Here is a 19,180-nt window from a genome sequence, read left to right on the forward strand (position 1 = left end):
AAGGATGTCCCTTCAGACTGTGGTGTGCCCACGAGGGAGCAGAGGGAAGGCGGGGGGAGGAAAGGGTGTGTGTGGCGTCCCTTGGGATGACTCCTCGGAGGGTGTGGGGTCGGAGCCCGGATCTGAGAGCAGAGCCGAGAGAGGGGAGGAGGGTCCCCTGCGAGGGGGATGGCGGGCAGGAAGGGATGAGCATACGCAAGCTCAGGCGTGTTTATCCGGTGAGGACGAACGACGATGCTCCTGGTACGTTTCAGGCTCGTGACCTCTGGGAAATCGGAGGCGAATTTGTCCGTGCGGGTCAGAGGGCGGGAGGCCACCGCAGCTGGGAGAGGGAGCCTGTAAGGGGCGTCTGGGGCGTCTCGAGGGTGTTGGGGAAGCCCTGGAGACAGCAGGCCCTTCCCTCTGCTGGTTCGCTTGAGGGAAAGGGCAGAAAGTTTGCTCACGGTGCCAGAGAAGATTCTAGAACTTAGCTTCCTGGTTATTTGCCCCGTCCCAGGTTGCCTCCCGAATTTACTCAGGGCCCCAGACTTCAGTCTTAAGACATTTTCCAGCCACTCGTGGGGAGTAGGAGAGGGACCGGGATGAGGGCCCGGAGCTGGGGTTGGCGCCGGGGTGGGGTGGGGCAGTGGTGACAGAGCTTGGGGCAGAGACTCCAGGCTCAGGACGCAGCTCCGAGGATGGGGGCAGAGCCTGGAGTCCGGAGGGCAGATCGGTCCGGGATCCTGCAGGGGTGGGGTGGGGGGCACCGTAGCGGGAGGAAGGAGACTTTAAATCCCGGCCCACTGGGGTCCTGGTGATAGAATAAACACCCACCCCCTACCGTCCCAGATGGACACTCATAAAGAAGCCACATCTGGGCGTCCACGGGGTCAGAGAACTCTGGGCCTGTTGCTGAGGTATCTGGGTCCCCGTGGGGCTCTGGCTCGGGATCTGTGCCATCTTCGCCCGGAGCGTCCGGGGCGCCTCCCGGCCGCGGATGGGGCTTGGGAGGGCCGAGGGTGACACCTGGTGGCGAGCAGGCGGCACCACAGGTGCGAGGGCCAGACCGGGCTTGCACAAAGCTGCGTGGGGGTCCCGCTTTCTGGGTGAGGCGGGGGGCTTCGATCTCCTAACTGGGACTAGGGGTGCAGGTGGCACCCACCCTCCAGCTTCCTCCCAAGTTCCCTCAGGAGGAGAAGGCCAGGGCCTCTCGACCTACCTGGATGGGCGGAGCAGTGTCCCCAGGCAGGCAGAGCAAAGAGGGGGAGTGGGACCAGAGTGGCAACAACCCCGTGCGATGTATCTCATTGTCCCAATCCTACTGGAGATGGGAAGGCGGGGGCCCAGGGACTTTGGGGGCTCTGGTGAAGATCATAACCAGGTGAGTGGCTGGACTGGGAATTCAAACTCAGACGGTCTCACTCTCAAGCCCGCTCAGGTTCCTTTCGTGTCTCAGGGGGCCAGGGCCGTGTGCATCAGATGGAGGTGTTGTGGGGACCCCCGATCCCCGCAGCAATCCACAGCAGCTCACCCCTGCGCCTGGACACTGCTGTTCCAAGTTCTACTGAATCCGCCCAAAACGGGACCTACGGGGCCCCCCGACCCCATCCTAGGAGGAGTGACCCAGGGAAAGATGCTCAACTCAAAATTGTCGCCATTTCCCTCTGTGACCCCCCCCCCAGGCCTGGGGATTACACTCCCGACTTTACAGATAAGGAAACTGAGGCTTGGGGGGTTCCCCAAGTCCAAAGGCAGGTTAGGGCCAGCGTCAGAGGCGGAACCCCGGTCTCAGCTTCGTGGTGTGACTTTGCAAATGCGTCAAATGGGGAGCCCTGTGAGCTCTAAGGCACTGTTAGGTGACTCATGCACCATCAGGAATATAAAGGGGGCGGGGTGCCTAGGTGGCACCTGGGGGTGCTCTGGTGTCTGCTCTCGGCTCAGGTCATGATCTCAGGGTCCTGGGATGGAGCCTGGCGTCAGACTCCCTGCTCAGAGAAGAGCTCGCTTCTCCCTCTCCCTCTGCCCCTCTCTTTACTTCTGTGCTCTCTCTCTCTCACTTTCTCTCTCAAATGAATAAATAATATCTTAATTTATTTTTTTAAAATTTTATTTATTTATTTGAGAGACAGAGATCACAAGTAGGCAGAGAGGCAGGCGGAGAGAGAGGGGGAAGCAGGCTCCCCACTGAGCAGAGAGCCCGATGCGGGGCTCGATCCCAGGACCCTGAGACCATGACCTGGGCCAAAGGCAGAGGCTCAACCCACTGAGCCACCCAGGTGCCCCGTGAATAAATAATATCTTTAAAAAAAGAAGAAGACGAGGACGACGACCCCAGGGAGAACTTTTGCTGTCCTCGAAGTTGGGGGACACGACCCAACATTTTAAGTTCTGACTCGAGACTGTGTTTGTAATCAAAGTGACCTTGGAACTCTCTTACCTGTGAGAGCCCCTCGGGGCGGGGGGTGCCCCAGCTTTCGTGGAGAGTTGAAGAGGTTCTGTGACAAACTGGGAGACGAAAGTTAAGTCAGGATCGTATCCTGGGAGTCCTGCCTGGCTCTTGGTCTCGGGCGCTCTGCACGTGTAATCGAAGCTATGTGCAGGTTTCTTTTCATTTATAATGTTCGGGAGACAATGTTGGTATCTCACGTGCTTATCTTTCATCAATTCTGGAAATTTCTCAGCTGTTTCTTTGGATAATGCCTCCTGACAGGCGCCTGGCTGGCGCAGTCAGGGGAGGAGCAGACAGACGACTACTGATCTGGGGGTCATGAGTTCGAGCCCCACACTGGGTGTCAAGCCCACTAAAAAAAAATAAGATAAATCATGCCTCTCCACAATTCTGTTTTCTTCCGGAACCCAAGTAGACATGTATCAGCCTTTCTTCTTACTCTTTTCGTCTCTTGTTTATCTAACAAACATTCACTGAGTACTCTGCCAGGCGTGACTTGGCGGGTGATTTGGCAAATGTAAGCTCCGCCGGGGGCCTCCTTTTTCTTTTCTTTTCTTTTTTTTTTTAATATTTTTAACCACGGATTTAAGCGTTTTCCTTGAACTTTTCTATTTCATTTATTTATTTATTTAGATAGAGGGATGGGGAGGGGCAGAGAGAGAATCTTAAGCAGACGCCACGCCCGAGGTGGGACTTGAACTCACGACCCTGAGACCATGACCTGAGCCGAAGCCAGGAGTCAGATGCTTTACCCTCCTTCAGAGGTTTGCGCTGGTGCCTGGACTCTCCCAACAGCTGCTTGGTGCTAGGTTCTATGCGGTGATTGTATCCCTTTGTCTTTCCTGACCCCCTGGTCTGGAAGGTGCAGACGGACGGAAGGCAGGCTCTCTCTTTGTGCACTGGTTTGGTCCCATCTGGATTCCCAGCTGGAGACTGTGGGTGGGGGCCTCGTCCGCAGTGGGACCCTCAGTGTGCGGCTCCGCTCGGCCTCCTGCGGGGCTGCCGTTGTGCCAACCCACATCCCCCAACCCTCCGTGCAACTCCCCGAGACCTGAGGCAGGGACACGGCGGGTCAGTCAACGGGGACAGACCTCCCAGACCCTGGCGTCGGGTCGTCTGTCCGTCCCCTTGTATTAGCAATGCTATTCCCGACGCTCCTCTCTTCACGTGTCACCATGGGTAGAGCATACATTTCTCAACCCACCTGTGCATCCAGAGAAGACGGGATAAAGGCAAATGCTGTAGGATCTCACTTACATGCAGAATACATGTTTTTAAGATTTTTAAATTTTTTAAAGAATTTTTTTAAAAATTAAAAAAAATTTTTTAATTTTTTATTAAGAAACCCCTCATAGATACAGAGAACAGATGGGTGGTTGCCAGAGACGGGGGTGTTGGGGAAGGTCGGTGAAATGTGTGAACGGGGTCGAAAGGCACAGACTTCCAGTTATAATGTAAATAAGGACATCTGGGTGGCTCAGTGGGTTAAGCCTCTACCTTCGGCTCAAGTCATGATCTCAGGGTCCTGGGATCGAGCCCCGCATCAGGCTCTCTGCTCAGAGGGAGCCTGCTTCCCCCTCTCTCTAATGCCTGCGTCTCTGCCTACTTGTGATCTCTGTCTAATAAATAAATAAAATCTTAAAAAAATATTCAAAACACCCAAAACATTAAAAGGGATTGTATTTTATTTTTAAAGATTTATTTATTTATTTGACAAAGAGAGAGAGAACACAAGCAGGGGGAGTGGGAGAGGGAGAAGCAGGCTCCCCACTGAGCAGGAAGTCCGACCTGGGGCTAGATCCCAGGACCCTGGGATCAGGACCCAAGCTGAAGGCAGACGCCTAACGACCGAGCCACCCAGGCGCCCCAAAGAGATTATATTTTTAAAGAGCCCTTTACATAACACCAATTCAGTGACACCCACTGAAGTCTGTGGTGTTGACACATGCCTCTCCGGCTCGGTCCCCACCCCTGGCGAGCTCCAGCCTGCAAGAGTGCTGAGATCGGGGGGCTCCTTCAGGTCCATGGGAGCAGTCTGCGGACCCCTACGTTGGACCGTCGGGGGGCCCACCAAGAGGGTGGCTGGGGCCGCCACGTGCCTGCGGATGGAGAAAGGGGACCTCCCCGTCTCGGCCAGGAGAACGGGAGAAAGGACCAACGGAGACTTTAACCTAAGGGCTTCTCCTGGGGTCACATTGCGATCCGCTGTCACTCTCCCTGTGACAGTGTCTGTCTCTTCCCTTCTTCCATCCTCCCGGCACCAGCTCCTTCATCCTCCGGACCACGAACACACAGGGCCACGCCGACTGCTGGCTTGGAAGACGGGAGTGGGGTGGGGGCTTCGATCTTTTCTGACCACATCGTACGGTTTCCACTGCAGGCTACACGGGTCAAAGAAACGCTTTCCCCCGGGGGTCAGGGCGATGCATTTAGTGCCCTCGGTCACCACCTTATCAGTCAGGGACTGGGCGTCAGGGACAAGGAAAAGAAACCAGAAATCACAGTGGTGTTTGATCAGCCCCCAGAGAAAAAGAATCTTGTTTGCAGAAGCTCTTTGAATTTCAGAATGCTGGGAAGGGCAGAGCCCGTGTTCGAGGCAGCCAAAGCCCAGAGACCACGCGCTGTTGAGCTCTAACCCAGAACCGTCTCTTTCTCTCTCTCTTATTTTTTTTGTAAAGATTTTATTTATTTATTTGACAGAGAGATCACAAGTAGGCAGAGAGGCAGGCAGAGAGAGAGAGGGAAGCAGGCTCCCGGCTGAGCAGAGAGCCCGATGCGGGGCTCGATCCCAGGACCCTGAGATCACGACCTGAGCCGAAGGCAGAGGCTCGCCATTTATTCCCACCCCAGCCCCATTCTGCTGCCCCTCTGTCTGGGCTGAGTGTGCCCAGCGGCTGCCAGTCTGGGCTCTGGCTTGGGTTCAGCCTCCGGGAGGGGCAGCTGGAGGAGGGCAGAAGAGAGCCGGGATCATTGTCTCCCGATCCTTTCCGCCAGGTGTGGGGTCCTCCAGACAGCTCCAGTCCCAGGCACAGCGCCTTTGCTCTGCCCCTTTGGGGTAACAGTGGCTCCCAGAGTCCCCCGTGGGCTCCCTTAGCTCACCTGTGCCCACGGCCCCCTATCCCTAAACTCCTCACCCATGCACGGCCCCCACCGCCTCCTCCTTCTCTGCCGACACAGTACCTGGGAGCCAGCACGAAGCTTCCAGACGCATTCAGCTGTTAACCCCAAGAGCCTTGATGGGCTCCCAGGACAGCAATGTCAAGTGCGAAGCCCGTAAGATGACCACAGAGCTTGCAAACCCTTACCGTTCATTTGATCTCGAGAGAGCTGGCTGCAGGAGGTAGAATTCCCTCCCTGAGGTTGCAAGTGTTAGCGCAGAACTCACTGAACTCGTTTTAGTTATTCTGCACATCAGGGAGATGTAGATGTTTCATTTTCTTCTTGTGGGCCCCCTCCTTCTTCTAACAGAGTCAGGTCCGAACCCCCAGCCCTCTCCCGGCAGCCTTGCCCGGCCTGCCCCTCCCTGCCCGCTGTCTCTGGTCCTCGGACGGCCCCTGCTGGGTTCCTGCTCCTTGGACGGGGCCTGGTCCTGGTCTCTTCAAGCCAGGCCCTGTGAGGCCCTCATCAGCCCTTCACTACTGAGTAAGAATTAGCCGGCAACGAGCAGGAACGACACCCACTCCTGGCACGCCGCAGCGGGCACGCAGAGAAAAGCAGACAAGTGTCCTGGACGTCAGTCACAAGCTTTATTGTCTCGAGCACGGACTCGCCACACTTCAACAATTCCACTTCGGGGAGGACAAGGGTTGGGGAGGGCTTAGGGACGGGGCACAGGCTGAACCCACACTGGGCAGGGGGAGGCGCTCACAGGCAAAGGGCTTCTTGCCACCTGGGGGCAAATGCCCTGGGGGCTCAGCCCCTCCTGGTGTGGGCCTTTGGCTGTTAGTAGACTAATCGGTGCCTTCTGTAGGCGGGGCGAGCTGCCGGATTTTGCTGGAAAGAGTAGTCGTTAACTCCGGGTTAGGCCACTAAAGCGTCGCTTCTAGACTGTTGTTAATAAAACCGCATGCGAGAGCTACCGGAAGCCAACGGGGAGGTGGCGGGCCGACGGGACGATCTGGCTAACCGCCCCCCCCCCCAAGGATGGGCTGCATTTGGGCAGGAATGGGGGCCCCCTGGGTTGCTCTCAGGGCACAGACTGCATATCCGTCCTGGTGCGCGGCAGGAACGCCTCGATGGGCCGTCGGGCTTCCCCCTTGAGCTCCTGGGAGGGGAGGGCCCCAGAGTGAAAGCGCTCCCTGAGCTGGGGGAGGTGGAGGAGGGCCCGCTGCGGGGACACTGAGGCAAAGGCAGTAACCTACAGGCCCTCCAGTTGTAAAGGTTTTTCTACTGGCTTTTCCCACCACCCACAGGCCTGGAGTAACCCAGACGGGCTCGCCGGGCATCGGGGAGAGGCGGTTAGATCTTTCTTCTCTCCAACGGCTCTTGGGTTCTTTTCTTGGCTGCGGGGTCGGGGTTTCCAGAGCTCGGAGCAGGTGTCTGGTAAGCGAGGGGGCTGTTGACAGGTGCGCCCTCCAACGAATGTGCCCGGCACACACGTCCCTGAACACTCGCCCACGTGTACCCGGGTGTATACGCACACAGCGCGGCTGCAGAACCGTGTGCGGTGTGTCTGGGCACAGCCCCGCCAGGCTGGGGGTTCGACCCCAGGACCACAGCGGGGCATCTTCGGATGGCAAACGCCCCCGCCCACACGGCTGCGCATGCGTGCGAGACCCCCCGGTGCGCAGGCCAGGGTCGGTGCGTGTCAGGGTCAGAGCCTGCGTGAGTGTGTCCTCGGGGGAGAGGCCCAGTTCTGGAACAGCTAGTCCACACCGGGGACACCACGTGGCGGGCCGGTCAGAACGTGCCTGGAGCCCCCGGTCTGGGCTCCCCAGAGGCCCCGCTGCCCCAGCTCCCAGCCAGGTCCGTGAGGGGGATGAGGAGAGGGGCTTCCAAACTTTCCTAATACTGTGGCTCCTGGCCTTGGTGGTGACCGTCTGGCCAGCAGCTTGGAGCTACGTGTATGAGCTGGTGTTGGGGGTGGGGAGGGGAGGACCTTGTCCCCACAACACCTTGAACTTGGGCCGAGCTGGGCAGAGGGGCTGAAGGGGACTTGTACCACTGTTTGTGGGGACAAGAAGCCTAGGGGCTGCAGAAAAGGGGGTCCCCACCTGGCTCCCGAGGACCGGACTGCCCTCCTCGGTGCCTAGTGGGGCCTCCTCTCACCCTTTCCCGGGACAATGGCTCTCTGGGGTGTCAGGGGAACCCGGGAGAAGGAGGAAAAGAAAGGGAGGGGAGGGACACGCCCGGGGTGCCAAGATGGTGCTTAGGGCGGCTCCTTCTGGGGGTGGAGTGGGGGGCCTGGCCAGATCACCTCAGCCTCCCCCAAACAATTTCCAGAAACTGCTGGGGCATCCAGGCTGTCCAGGCCGAAGGTCCCGGGGGCCAGGCCGGGACTGTACCGCTCTCTGTGGGAGGTCGTGCTTGAGGAAGCCTCCTGGTCCCGCAGGGGGGTCGGGGATGGGGGATTGTCCGAGGCAGTGGGCACGTTATTGTTACAAACACTGTTCTTGTCTCCAAAGTGACAGTCCTGGCCCCTGCCTGGAGGGGTCGCCGCCGGGGCAGGCTGCAGGGGCTGTGGTGTGGACCGGGCCGCTCCACGGTGTCCCTCGGGGTCAGTGCTTCTCCTGGAGAGAGCAAGGGCCTGATCAGCAGGTGTCGGACCCTAACCCGCCCCATCTCGCTCTCCGCCCCTCCCCCACAGGCCTCTCCCGGGCGAATTCTGCGGCCCAGGTTCTCCCATCTCTGGACGACACAGTGGCTGGGGGGGCTCCACGGCCCCAAGATGAAAGGAGGAGAGTTCCTTCCCCTGCTCCAGTCTCGCCCCTGCACGTTCACTGAGCCTCCCAGGCACCCCGAACATCCGACTCTTGATCTCAGCTCAGGTCTTGATCTCAGGGTCGTGAGTTCAAGCCCTGCCTGGGGATCCACACTGAGCGTGGGGCCTACTTAAAAAAATATAACAGGGCGCCTGGGTGGCTCAGTCGGTTAGGCCTCTGCCTTCAGCTCAGGTCACGATCTCAGGGTCCTGGGATGGAGCCCCGCGTCAGGCTCCCTGCTCAGCGGGGAGCCTCCTCCTTCCTCTCCCTCTGCCGCTCCCCCTGCTCGTGCCCTCTCACACTCTCTCTGACAAATAAATACAATCTTTTAAGAATAATAATAAAACAGTGCTCGCTTCGGCAGCACATATACTGAGAGTAATAATAAAATAAAATAAAATACTCAGTGAAAAACCAGGAGGGAAACTTGACCGTGGAGTATGCTACCTACTCTGTCACAGGCTGTCAGGGGCGCTACTGAGCAGTCACCACAGGGAACACTGCTCAGGCAAAAGCCATCAATACGTGCTCAATCCGGGAGGTGTTCCGGGAAGGCGCAGGGAGTTTATGTGATCGTGAAGACTCTCTCCCTAGACCGCCGGTTAGGAAAAACCAGTAACTGTATAGCAGAGAAATCAGACAATGTCTCGACCCGGTGATCAAAATTCCCGTCGGAGGGAAGGGCAGGTGGACGCCACGCCTGGCCAGCGGGGAGGCCCAGAGGACACCACGCTGAGGACGTAGTCTAGCCTGAGATGCGTAACCTGGCTCGAATCACAAGGAACCATCTGCCAAACCCCAAATGAGGACACTTCGCTAAAAAAAAAGAAAAGGAGGGCGGGAGCACCTGGGTGGCTCAGTCGGGTAAGCATCTGACTTTGGCTCAGGTTGTGATCCTGGGGTCCTGGGATCAAGACACCCAGTGACATCCAACCTGGGGCTTGAACTCACAAGCCTGAGATCACGAGTCACACACTCTTCCAACTGAGCCCGCCGGGAGCCCCCGGGGTCATTCTGAACAGCGAGATCACCAAGAAAAAGCACGAAAATGGGAGAAACACGGCACCAAACGGAGCGTGGAAAGGATAGTTATTGACCCAGAGCTGGAACCGGGCGGTGAGCATCGCCCTGTGCAGACCTCTGCGGGGACTGTGCGCAGCGGGTGACTCGAATTTCTCTCCACGCTGCATGTGCCCGAGAATGACCCAAAAGGGCCGTGAGTGCTGATTTTGGGGTCACGAATTTCATGAAGTTGGTCGGTTTGCAAACAAGGAATCAGCAAATAATAACAATTCTGTACATGTGCGCACACACACGCAGAGGAAAGTTCCACAAAGAGATCATCTAAAAGTTGTCAACCTAGGTCCTCTCTAAGAGTACGTTCTATTTTGGGTTTTTTTTTCCCCAGAAGTTTCCCAGTGGGCACGTAGAACTTTTACTATGTCAGTGTTTGGAAAGAGAGAAACAAGGTGACAGGAGCGGAGGACGGCCGCATGGAGAGTGGCCGCCCTCCCTGGGGAGACTCTGGCCCCAGGCACCTTTGTAATTGGGGGGGCTTTTCCGTTTTTTTTTCTCCTGAGAAGTCAGCCCGTGTGGGAGGGCCGTGGCTGTGGCAGGGGGTCCCCCGGGGGCCAGGGCGTCCCTTACCTCTTGTTTGTGGCCCTTGTCTTGCTGGTGGGTGCCGTTTGCAGAACTGGAATTGCTGACGGCCTGCAAAGAGTCCCGGGCACGGGCTGAGTGCGGGTCACCAGGCGGCAGGTCGCAGTTCCCGGGGCGACCACTAGAGGCCACCAGCGGCTCTTCAGAAAGCGGCCAGCTCAGTCTGAGCTCCCCACGATCAAGCCTTGTATTCCCTTGGGCTGGGACTCCCGGAGGACGGGGCTGAGTGTCCCCGCTCACAGACCAGGGTTCCCAGGACAGGGCCATGCTTCGGACGACAGGGAGCGCCCCGCGGCTCGCCGCCCCGTCCCCCCAGGCCCGGCCCGGGGCTCACCTGGGACTTGTCCGGGCAGCTCCTCATGGCCTCCATGAGCTTCTCCACCCGCTGAGCCTGGTCCAGGGCGTCCCGCAGCGCGTCTTCCGTGCTCATGAGCTGGTGCTGCAGCCGCTGGAGCTCGGGCGCCGAGGACGGGTCAATGAGGGAATAGCGCCGCTGGTCCGCCAGGGACTTCTCTTTGTCCTGCACGCAGCGGGGGAGACGGAGAGCACGCGTGTGAGCCTGTGAGCGCTCGTCTGCACGTGTGCACGCGTGTGCTGGGAGAGGACGCGCCTGCCGGCCTCCCGGCTCATGCACAAACCTGTATCACGCTGTATCACACCGTCCCTGGGCCGGGTTATTCTAGATCCTTCTGCTCCGCTCTGATCCTCCACTCAAACCTCCCTCACCGCGGGGACTTTCTAACCACCGAGCCCTTCCCTAGTTCTCCTGTGGCACTGGGGACAGCGCTGGGGGACACATGAGAGGCTGCCCTGGGCGAGTTCCCCAGAGAAACTCGACCAGCCTGTGCCCCACGGAGATGAGCCAGAACAGGAATACCCCCCTCCACGAGGCTCTGGGAAAGCCTCAGGGAATTAAAACTTTGAAGTCCCTACGGGCCCCAGGGCCTTGGCTTCTCCCGAGTTATGCCCGGATGCAGAGCCAAGGGCCCTGGAGTCCTGCCTGCGGGCTAGGCCTGCCAGGATTGGAAGGGTGTGGAGTGAGTGAGCCCCTGGCCCTTGACCCCGCGGGCCCCCCAGCTGCGGGCAGGTCCTGTCCCTTCGCCCTGCCCGAGAGGCCTCCCTTCTTCCGTCTCCTCCAATGGCTGAACCCGTGCAGCTGAGCGGGAGGGCACTGGGGGCTTCGGAGCCGCATCCCACGGCAGCTGGCCTGTCTTCCCAGAGCCTGTCCTGTCCACACCCTGGGACTGACGGGGCCCCACAGCTGGCCACGGGGGGACCGGTAGGGACAATTCTGTCCTGTGTTCCCAGCATGGCCCACCTACACCAAGCCCCACGTCTGGGGACTCAGCTCAGGCAGGACTCCTGCTCCTGATGGAGGAGTCTCTGCTCCCAGAAGCTCGGGGTTAGAAGGAGCCCTGAGGGGTCCCATCTCCTTCCTGAGACAGATGTGTGAATCCCTGCGGCAAAACCCTGAGGAAGGAGCTGGTTTCTGGCTGATTACTGCCCCCGATGGGGAGCCCACCACCCCGCAGGAGCCCATCCTAGATCTGGACAGCTTGGGGTCTTCGGAAGTCTTCCCCTCGCACTGTGTCACCCAGACTGTCACACGGCCAGCCACGATGTCTGCAAAGGGGTTGCCCACGGCCCTTCCGCCAGCTACGTCGCTGACCCCGTCTGCGATTCTAGGGCCTCCCAAACCCTCCCTGTGACTTGACTGTCCCTGGGGTGGCTCCGGGACATCGCCAGCCTCGGCCCACCGTGGCATTCCCCTGGCCCACGCACCAGCCCGGTCAGCTTTTCCCGCAGGCCCCGGATGTCGTCCTTGAGCTTCTGCTCCTTGATCCTCCACTCGGCCTTGTGGACCTCGCGGCTCAGGTCCCTCTCGGGCCCCGGGGAGTGGCGATTGGCCTCCAGCAGCAACACTCGAAGTTCGTTCAGGCTCCTGGCGGGATTTGGCGGGCGGGCACAGAACAGCCAGTCAGCCCTGGCCCTCGGCTCCCACATCCCGGCGATCCGCCCGCTGCCTACGGGCTGGCCACGCTACGGGAGGGCGATGGCGGTGAAGACAGCGCCCGTGCCAGGAGGGGCTGCCGTGAAAATGTGGGGCATGAAACCGCTCGGTGGCAGCCCGAGAGGGGCCAGGATTTGGGGATGGGAGGGTCAAGAGGACTGGGCGTTTTCTAGAATGTTCTTCAAGTTTTAAAAAAAGGAGAACAGAGTATCTGTTTGATTAAAAATTAAATAAAACAGGGGCGCCTGGGTGGCTCAGTCGGTTAAGCGTCTGCCTTCCGTTCAGGTCATGATCCCAGGGTCCTGGGATCGAGTCCCACATTGGGCTCCCTGCTCAGCGGGGAACCTGCTTCTCCCTCTGCCTCTGCTCCTTCTCCCTGCTCATGCCCTCTCTATTTCTCTCTCTCTCTCAAATAAATAAAATTTTTAAAAAATATATAAAAATAAAATTCTTTTAAAAAGTTTAAATAAAACAAAATATTCATCCAAGAGAGCTCGTGTGGCGAGACTTTCTATTTTTTTTATTTATTTTTTAAAGATTTAATTTTTGGGGTGCCTGGGTGGCTCAGTGGGTTAAGCCTCTGCCTTCGGCTCAGGTCGTGATCTCGGGGTCCTGGGATAGAGCCCTGCGTCGGGCTCTCTGCTCAGCAGGGAGCCTGCTTCCTCCTCTCTCTCTGCCTGCCTCTCTGCCTACTTGTGATCTCTCTCTCTCTCTCTCTGTCAAATAAATAAATAAAATCTTTAAAAAATAATAAATACATTTATTTAAAAAAAAGATTTAATTTTTAAGTAACCTCCACATCCAACGTGGGGCTCGAACTCACGACCCTGAGATCGAGAGTCTCATGCTCTCCCGACTGAGCCGGCCAGGCGCACCCACGTGGTATATTAATAATACTCTGCAAAGGATATTAAAATACTCCTCTCTCTTTTCCAACTACGTTATCTACGTGAGGTCAGATTTTCGTAACATACTTCAAAATAACAACTGCAAAGACGGAAAGAAGAGGAAGATACAAGAATCCGGGTGTCTTCTACGAAATCCGAGACCCAGAAAATCTGCAAAAATGTAACACGATGCCACTCTTTTCCTAAAACAATTTTTGTTTTGGAAAATGGTCACTTTTTTAATTAACTAATCAATTATTTATTTAAAAGATTTTATTTATTTATTTGCAGAGAGGGAGAGAGAGAGACGGCTACAGAGGGAACAAAAGCAGGGAGAGAGGGAGAGGGAGAAGCAGGCTCCCCACTAAGCAGAGAGCCCAATGCGGGGCTCGATCCCAGGACCCCGGAATCACGACATGAGCCGAAGGCAGACACCCAATGACAGAGCCACCCAGGCACCCCAGGAAAACGGTTACTTTTTATCAAAAGCATATTCATTTATGCTAAGCTAAAAAAAAAAAGCATATTATTTACACGTGATGCAACTGGCTTGTTATAATTTTTAAGTGGATTTAGAAAGATTTCTAAACTTCTGTTTTAATTGGTAATACGGTAATTACAGAATAAATAAACAAAAGCTCTTTGGGAATCCTCTGTCCTTGTTAAGAGTTTAAAGGGATCCCAGAGACCAAGAAGTCTGGGAACCACCAGTGTTGCCTGCAGGCTCTGCTTGGAGATCTGTGTTGAGAAGGATTCTGAGGTTTCATCGGAGCAGAGGATGGCGATCGCCCGTGATGCCAGGCACCTGTCTCACCCGCCCCACCCCTGCCCTGCCTCCGGAGAAGACTGGCTAATGTCCGGTGGAGTGGGGTCAGGGTCAGGACGGCCCACGGCGGACTCACCGCTCCTTCCGGAGCAGCTCCTGGCTGATGAGGACCAGCTGGCCCGAGGCGTCGTGGGTCTTTCGGGACACGGCCTCCAGCTCTGCCTCCAAGCGCCGCTTCTCCTTCTGGAGGGCGTCTACCTTCTTCTCTCCTGACTTGCACTTTGTCTCCAGTGCTGAGGGTCAGGTGGCAGGGAAAGCAGAGAGACGGTCAGGCTCTCCCACGGGAATCTGTCTCCTCCGGGGGTCGGGGAGCCAAGTCCGGGGCAGGGAGCTGGTTTTCGCGGGGGACCAGGGGGACACACTCCACGGAGCGGGTCTTTCTTGTCCTGGCGAGCCAGCAAGGGGCCGAGAGAACAGCCACACAGAGCAGGCCACAACCCCAAGTTCAGGCACACGGGCCCTTTGGTGTGGGGAGAAGCAGGCCACCTTCCCGAGACAGGACCTGGGCATCGACACTGCGACCTGGACAAGGGAAGGCTAAATCTTCCCCTTAGCCTTGGAGAGGTCTGAGGTCAACCGCCCTTTGTGGGGACCAGTGAAGCCACGTGAGCGTCATGGGAACTGGACAAAAGTGGGGGTGGGGAGCACTTCCCGGGACGGGGGCCGTCTCACGGACATCACCACTGGCGTTCTGGAGGATGAGAAGCACGGCCAGTTCTCAGAATCACAAATTCCAGACCTGTGCCTCTCTCCAGGCTCCCCTTCTGTCCTCGTGTCCCCTGTGTCTCGCTCCCTGCTGTGGCCAGCATCCTCCCTGACCCCCAAGTCCGAAGGCCCGTATTTCATCTAGAAAGGAGCCGGGGGCACATGCACTCTATGTGCACGACCAACGTTAAAGTCAAGACGAGAGATGGGGCGCCCGAGCAGCTCAGTCGGTTAAGTGTCTGCCTTCGGCTCAGGTCACGATCCTGTGGTCCTGGGATCGAGCCCCGCATCGATCAGTGGGGAGCCTGCTTCTCCCTCTGCCTCTGCCGCTCCCCCTGCCTGTGCTCTCTCTCTCAAAAAAATATTGTTTAAAAAGGAGTCAAGAGGAGAGAGAAAGCTGATGCAACTTCAGAACACAGAGAACACAGAACTGGCTCTGTGGGAAGGCGGCAGGGTGCTCGGTCAGCTCACAGATGATGTGGGGGCCACAGTCTTCCGCTCTCCGCTGCTCAGGTGGGAGTCCGAGCAGGGGGACTGGCCCACGTCGCCCTCTCAAGGCAGAGTTGGAGAGGGTGCCCGGACCCAGAGGCCAACCCAGTCCACGCCCCACGGGCTCGAGGCCCCCGCGAAAGCCCCCCGCATCTGCCCTGCGGGAGGGAGACTTACCACTTACTTGGGTCCTGAGCATCTCGGTCTGGGACATCAAGGCTGTCACCTCTTTGTCCCTCTTGTTCAGCTTGTCCTGCAGGCCTGGGGATAAAGGAGAGACAAGGGGCCATAATGTTGCAGGGGCAGTGGGTGAGGGTGTGGCCCTCCCACAGGAATCTGAAAACGAGGCCACACTTGGCCTCCAGGGTCCACAGCCTTCCCCACACCAGCCCTCTCACTGGGGGACCCGCCCTACAGAAGGCTTCAATGCCGCGCAGTCTCAGGCCATTTAACTCTTGGGGAGTCTGTTTCCCTGAGTGAAAAATGGGGACAGTCACGGCGCCCACGTCACGCAGCTGTGTGTGTTCGAGAGCCTCAGAATGGTCCCCAAAAGGACAATCTATGGAAAGTGCTAGAAACACATCCAGTTCCCATAAGTTAATAAGTGCACATAGGATACCCATAAAAATAACAAGATTTTCGCTCTGACAGAGCTACGTTAGCTGATTCTGAAATCACTTGGAAGACAAGCAAGACCAGCCAAGAGGTTCTAGCAAATCCTTCCTCAGTGCGTTAAGACACAGAACACAGGGGCACACCCCCGAAAACGGGAACAGGGCCTCGCCGTGAGTCTCCTTGTGCGTGTTTACAGCGACACCACTCCCAAGAGCCGGGAGGCAGAAACAGACCAGCCCTCCTTCAGCAGGTGGAGGAGGAGTAGGACGGGGGCACACGATGGCATACTACTCAGGCATGAACAGGAACGGAGCGGTGACACATGCTACATAAGTGAACCTTGCTCATAGTGCGCTAAGGAAAAGAGGCCAGGCGTCCAAGGCCACCGATGGCATGATGCCATCTGTATCGGACGGCCTGAATGGGCAAATCCATAGACAGAGAGCAGACCGGTGCTTGTCAGCGGCTGCGGGGAGGGGAGCCGCTGGGGGAGGGACTGACGATGGGCACGGGGATTCCTTCTGGGGAGACGAACATGTTTTGGAACTAGATGGAGGTCGTGGTTGCAGACCACTGATTGAATATACTAAATGCCCCCCGAATTATTCACTTTAGAACAGTTAGCTATGTCTTAATGTTGCATCTAAAAAAAAAAAAAAACCACAGCCAAAAGAATTTATAATTTTGAAAAAGCAGAGCAGGAAGGACTAGCCCAGAGGGATTAAAACATAAATAAAGTCTGGGTGGCTCAGTCAGTCCGTCTCTTGATTTTCGGCTCAGGTCATGATCTCTGGGTCATGAGATCGAGCCCCACGTCAGGTTCCCTGCTTGTCCCCTTCCCTTCCCCTCTGCCCTTCCACTTGCTCTCTTTCTCTTTCTCTCTCTCTAAAATAAATAAATAAAATCTTTAAAAGAAATCTGCATGGCACACATGACCATAAGAAAAGTCAAAAGACAAACCAAAAATGGGGGAAAAAATGTTTGCAATGTCATATATAAAGAGTTTCTAAAAATCAACAAGAGGATCAACAACCTACTAGGAAAAAACGAGCCAAAGATGCAAGTAGAACACAGGACATGAAGAAAGAAAAGGGCAAGTTGAAGTTACATCAGGTAACATCTTTCACCACTCAGACTGGCAAAGACCACAAAGTGTGATGAAGTATTTTGCTGGCGAGGCTAGTGGGGAAACATACTTTCAACCTCAGCTGGTGGGAGTTGAAGTTGTTTGAGCCCCAAAGAGCACAGGGTAATTTACTGAAGCGATGTTTGTAATAGACAAAGACTGGAAACAACCCACAGTCCATCGGTAGGAAACTGGGTAAACACATGACCGGGCTCCAAGCAAAGGATCATTCTCTGTCATGGAAGAGACTAGAACAGACTAGAACAGTCTCCAAGAGGCACTGTGAAATGGACGAGAGAAGGGTGGAGCGGCACGGGAGGTGTGGCTGGGCGACCCAGGTGTTTGTGCACAAACGTCTCTGGAAAGGAACCGTAAGTCGGCCAACATGGTGCCTTTAGGGAGAGAACTCAGGCGACAGGGCACCCTTTTCCGGATGCTGCCCTTTGACCCACTGGAAGTTTATATATTAAAAAAAATAAAGTTCAAACCAAACAAGTAACAAGGGGTTTAGCCCAAGGCCCGGCACTTCATAAGCCCAAAAGCCCAGGGTCCCGCCCAGCCCCGCGGCCACTCACCCTCTATAGTCTCCATCCTGATCTTCTCCCCTGAAATGTCGTTGGACTCAATCATCTGAAAGAAGAGCCTGGTAAGGGGGTCGCTCAGCCCCCACCCCCGCCAGCAGAGCCAGCACCCCTCACCCCCTACAGGCTGGTTCTCAGGGACTTGGTAGGGGGGCAAGGAGCACAGATGTTCTCCATCCTGCCCCCCCCACAACAGAGGACCCCCCTTCCTGCTCCCAGTGCCCCCCAAGGCTGTTCGTGCAGCTTCCCCGAGAACGCTTCCCACCCCTTCCTTTGTTGCAAATGTCTATTATGTTAAACAGATGTCTCCTCCCCTGGGACACCCACAGAGATCAGTCCTGGAAATCTGTTTCCATCATTATCCAGAGGCAAAATCCCCGGCTTGGTTTCTCATCCATAAAACAAGCATCAGCCGCCACAGGGCAGCTCCCAGAGGGACTTCAAGAAAAGCTACTTCCTCTCCCTCCAAGACTTCTTTTTAATAATAAACCCAGAAGCCAAAGAATAAAAGATCCATTAAGAAAAACAAATCCGGATGGCAAACGTCAACAGGATGCCCGCGGCTCCTCGGAAAAAGTGTCCAGACTCTGCCCAAGCTGGCTGTCCTCTGGGCCTGCAGTTTGCCAGTCTAACACTGAGGGGCAGCAGAGAGCCAAGCAGGCAGTCACCTCCATCAACCTGCCCCTCATACTTCTGTTCATACATCCCAAGCCCCCTTCTGAAGTCTCAGCCAATTGTCCCTGCACTTAAACCTCTGCATCTGGGAGTCATGTGGGTCCAGACCGAAGCTCCATGTGTGTGGGAATCAAGAGACGGGCCTTCCTGAAGTCACTGCCCACTCCTTGGCCTAAGGTCTATGACTGAGGGGAAGGGGGCCGTCCTGTGGAACCACAGCCGTCCCAAACCGCCTCTGCTAAGGGACTGTCCCTATTCTGAGCAGCCAACCGGGCCTCGGGCACATAAGCGACTCTGGGGGCTGTTCCTTTCCCTCTGCCCAGGATCCTGGGAAAACACTTGCTAAAAATGGTCCCTCCCTAGGAGAAGGGGGCAGAAAGGCTGCCGCAACGGGCCTCCAGGCGGGACCCAGGCAGAGGTCCCTCTACAAAACAGGCACCTATCCGTGAAACTCCGGAATACTGACAGCTAGAAGTTACTCTAGTGTAAACGCCCAAGGAGACTCGAACGCTCAAGGAGGCCCAGGGCCTGTTTAAAGGCAGCGATCACGCCACTCGCGGTCCCTCATCTGGGATTTGACCGGTGTCATCCCAGGCACCCTCCGTCGGCCCTCCAGCAGTGGAGCTGGGCCTGACCTCCACCGCTGGTGGGCAGGAAACCCCGTCTCAGGCTTGCTTTGCTCATCTATGAGACAGAGCCAACACTAACCTTGCTAGGGTTAAGGTAAGAAAAGGCAACACAGGTCCCGGCACAAGGGTTTGGTGGCCAGAGCTACCCGAAAGGCCCTTCCCGGCGGGCAGGCTCACAGCCCACACCACCCAAGGCCTGGGCCTCCCCAGCGTGCTGAGCGGAAGGGAGACGAGCTAGATGTTTGGAGGACTTCTAGATTCGGACCAGAACTGATACTGCAGCAACAGCTGCTCTAGAACTATGCCCTTCCAGCCTCCCACTGCCCACTCGGGAGACCCCCACACTCTGGCCGTGACTGTTGTTCAGGCTCAGCAGGACTGGCAAAGGGGGCCGCCCTTAGGTCACCTAGGTTGGTGCCCGTGTTGGGAGATGGGGACACCCCCCCCGCCCCGCACCATGGAGTTCCTGGTGCTGGCGCCTTGGGGAGATCCAGGAGCCCGCAGGGTGAGGCACGTCTGGGAGAACCAGGGGCCTGAGGATGGGGAGGAACCCTGTGCCGAGGTACGCATCTCCCCAGGCCCAGCCAGGTCGGCTCTGCCCACCTTGGGTCCCCACGGTCACCCTGCC

General features: G+C 56.9%; 1 protein-coding gene across 1 annotated transcript in view; it reads right to left on the bottom strand.

Moving 5' to 3' along the window:
- Positions 1–6,153: 6,153 nt before the first annotated feature.
- CLIP2 (CAP-Gly domain containing linker protein 2) overlaps positions 6,154–19,180 on the bottom strand; it is a 68,524-nt gene continuing 55,497 nt past the window's right edge. The window contains exons 10-16 of the mRNA XM_080830933.1: positions 17,243–17,297; positions 15,104–15,187; positions 13,809–13,965; positions 11,791–11,950; positions 10,343–10,528; positions 9,997–10,059; positions 6,154–8,157 (exon numbers count right to left, since the gene is read on the bottom strand). Of these exons, the coding sequence (XP_080687059.1) occupies positions 8,146–8,157; positions 9,997–10,059; positions 10,343–10,528; positions 11,791–11,950; positions 13,809–13,965; positions 15,104–15,187; positions 17,243–17,297 (717 nt within the window). The 3' untranslated portion in view covers positions 6,154–8,145. The remainder of the gene's footprint in view (positions 8,158–9,996; positions 10,060–10,342; positions 10,529–11,790; positions 11,951–13,808; positions 13,966–15,103; positions 15,188–17,242; positions 17,298–19,180) is intronic.

Source organism: Martes martes, assembly GCF_963455335.1.
Source record: "Martes martes genome assembly, chromosome: 18".
NCBI classification, from domain to species: domain Eukaryota; kingdom Metazoa; phylum Chordata; class Mammalia; order Carnivora; family Mustelidae; genus Martes; species Martes martes.